General features: G+C 40.5%; 1 protein-coding gene across 1 annotated transcript; it reads left to right on the plus strand.

The window, feature by feature from the left end:
• Nucleotides 1-263: 263 nt before the first annotated feature.
• Nucleotides 264-2,572, plus strand: LOC120715995 (trichohyalin-like). The gene has a single exon (XM_040003334.1). It carries the CDS (start codon nt 1,379-1,381, stop codon nt 2,366-2,368), a length of 990 nt encoding a protein of 329 aa, XP_039859268.1. The 5' UTR covers nt 264-1,378; the 3' UTR covers nt 2,369-2,572.
• The last annotated feature ends 437 nt before the right edge of the window (nt 2,573-3,009 follow it).

Here is a 3,009-nt window from a genome sequence, read left to right on the forward strand (position 1 = left end):
AGGAATAAATACTGTTTTAAGTTACACATTAGCTGTTTTTTGTTGTGATAAATCAAACTATCCTCTCACAGCATCAGCAGTAATGCTTGTATTGTTACTGTACAATAATGTCCTGTTATAGAGAGGCTAGTCATCTTGTATACCCTCCACTTAGCTGGTTGGGAAAGGTGCTTTTCTGGTTGACTGGCAACTAAAACAGAGAGTACTGTCTCTGATCTGACCCATCTATGAAATACAGTCTGCCTCGTTCAGTCTCGAAGTCAGAATATGACACTTGAGAGGCAGTGAACGCAGAGAGAGCTTAAAAGTGCATCTGTGTTTTTTGTTTTGTTTTTGTTTCCTTTGCTTTGTTTTAGGTTTTCTTGCATTAAGATGTTGCGCACAGAATCCGAGATATAATGGTGACTTAGCTGCTTGTTGGATAAACCCATGGATCTTAGAAAAGATTAACATTTCCCGGATGTAAGCACACGTGTATAACAAAATGGGAAAAATTACGCTTGCTAACTTTTCCACATCATAGGTTTCAAAGTAAATAAATGTTTTTTTCAAATACTCACCATGATCTGAGTCAGTTTAAACCTTTTTAATATGGCTGTACGGCGCTAAACTTTTCGCTTGACAGCTAGCGCAATGCTAAGATTTACACGGAAATGATCCGCGGAAATCATTAAAGTACTATTGGTCCACATTTTTCTTCTATGGTAGCAGCCTGGGCAGAGTAACACCCAACTTTAAACTGATCTGTTGACACCAATGACTGTAGAAAACATTATTGCGACAACACGTTTTTGGGGGAAAATAAAAGAGATTGAAACTTTACTGATAATTTGTCCAAGCTGAAAAATGCCCTCCTCCACAAATGTCATGTGACAACCTCATTGCCTTACAGAATTATGACGTCACACACGTAGAATCTTACCACCATTCCGATCCTTTGATCCTTTGATCCTTAAAACCTATAAATAGAGGTGAAGAGCAACGACTTTTAGTCCGTTTCTCGCAGCATTGATGTGTGCAGCATTGAACCGTTCGCCAGAAAAGCCTTTTGAAATATTTGGATCCTTTGCAACAGTAACTGTATCCAGACCCAACATGTCTCAAACAAAAGATCCAAAGGGACAAGAAGTTGACCCCTACGCTCTTCCCTGGGATGAGCCACTAGACTCTTCCATTTCCTCTCTTCCTTGGTGTGACCAAGTAGAACTAGAGGAAAAACATTTGGAAGAAATGGAGGATGAAGCGCTCACAAACACAGAGAAGATGAAATTCTTGATGGAGGAAAATGAGAGAAAGAGCGCTCAACTAAAAAAAGTTGTCATACCAGCTTCAAAAAAAGGAAGCTATTATTGAGGAGAAACAACAGGATCTCCAAGACATGGACAAAAAGAACCAGGAGCTCCAAGGAAAGCTTGATGAAGCCCTGCGACAAAATAAAAAACTCGTCCAAGAAAAGATACAAGATGGCATGAAGAAGAGAGGGCTGCAGAGCAATCTCCGAGACATGGAGCTCATGTACAGTGTTGACAAAAAAAGGCTTGATTGCACACTGCAAGCAAATGAGAAGCTTCTTCAAGAGAAAAGGGAACAAAAGTTCAAACAAAAACAAATGGATCGCAAGCTTCAGAGCATCGAGCAACACAATGAAAGCTTGCAAGGAAAGCTTGATGAAGCCATGCGACGAAATAAAAAACTTGTCCAAGAAAAGATACAAGATGGCATGAAGAAGAGAGGGCTGCACAGCAATCTCAGAGACATGGAGCTCATGTACAGTGTTGACAAAAAAAGGCTTGATCGCACAGAGCAAGCAAATGAGAAGCTTCTCCAAGAGAAAAGGGAACAAGAGATCAAACAAAAACAAATGGATTCCAATCTTCAGAGCATCAAGCAACAAAATGAAAGCTTGCAAGGAAAGCTTGATGAAGCCATGCGACGAAATAAAGAAATCCTCCAAGAGAAAGAGCAGCTGGTCATTAAGCAGAGAGAAGAAAAACTTCTTCTCCAGGAGTTTGAGAAGAAAAACCAAAATCTGCAAGAACTTTACAACAAAATGAAGTTCAAAGCATCTGAGCTGGAAGGAGAAAATGAAAAACTGCAAAATCAGGAGGCAACATCTAAAGTGCTGAAAGAAAGGTTGGAAGAAAAACAAGCCGAAATAGAAGAAGTGGAGAAAAAATGCATTAAGCTGGAGAAGCAAAACACAGTGACAATCGAGGAGTTGAAAATCCTCATCCTCGAGAAAAAGGTGCTTGTGGAAAAGCAGCTGGAAAAAAAGAAAAAACGCTTCCGCTTCTTCTGGAGGAAGAACACTCCTTCTTTCACTACTGCCAATGTCACCTCTTCTTCCCCCACCTCTGTTCCAGCTTAATCCTCCCCCCTCTCCCTTTAACTCCTAACACCTCTCCCATCTCCCACCCCTCTCTCTCCGTTTTCAAACTCACCCCAACCAGTCCCGACAGTTGACTGCCCCCTCTAGAGCCTGGTTCTGTCATAGGTTTCTTCCTTTAAAGGGAGTTTTTCCTATCCACTGTCGCCTAGTGCTTGCTCAGAGGGGATTGTTGGGGTTTTCTCTCCTCTATCCCTTTACTCCTTTCAAACCCCCCCCCCCCCCTTCTTTTTTCTTAATAATATAACAATAAAAACAATTGGCTGCATTTTAAATGTGTCAGATCAATGGCTTTATTCAAGAATACAAGTAATGGGTAATAGCTGCATGTGTGTTTGTGTGTGTGCATAATATGCATACTTTACTTGTTGGATCCATATCCTACAAGGAATTAAATAAAACAAGAAGACAAACAAAAACAAAACAAAAATATTTTTCTCTCCCTTCCAAGGTCAGGAATCAGGATGAGGAAGAAATTAGGTCAGATCAGTGCAGGTTTTCGCACTGCTGACATTGAAAAATGTATGGCGAGATTTCCAAAATACATTTGCAATCAAATAACTTTGGAGCTGGAAAGACAGCTTAGCTCAACAGGTTATAGGAGATCCAATGCCACCTACTTT

This window comes from Simochromis diagramma, unplaced genomic scaffold (assembly GCF_900408965.1).
Source record: "Simochromis diagramma unplaced genomic scaffold, fSimDia1.1 OVJJ01000646.1, whole genome shotgun sequence".
In the NCBI taxonomy this organism is placed as follows: domain Eukaryota; kingdom Metazoa; phylum Chordata; class Actinopteri; order Cichliformes; family Cichlidae; genus Simochromis; species Simochromis diagramma.

Excerpts from the sequence above, each read along its gene's own strand:
- LOC120715995 (XM_040003334.1), top strand. The coding sequence starts at position 1,379 with ATGGACAAAAAGAACCAGGAGCTCCAAGGAAAGCTTGATGAAGCCCTG.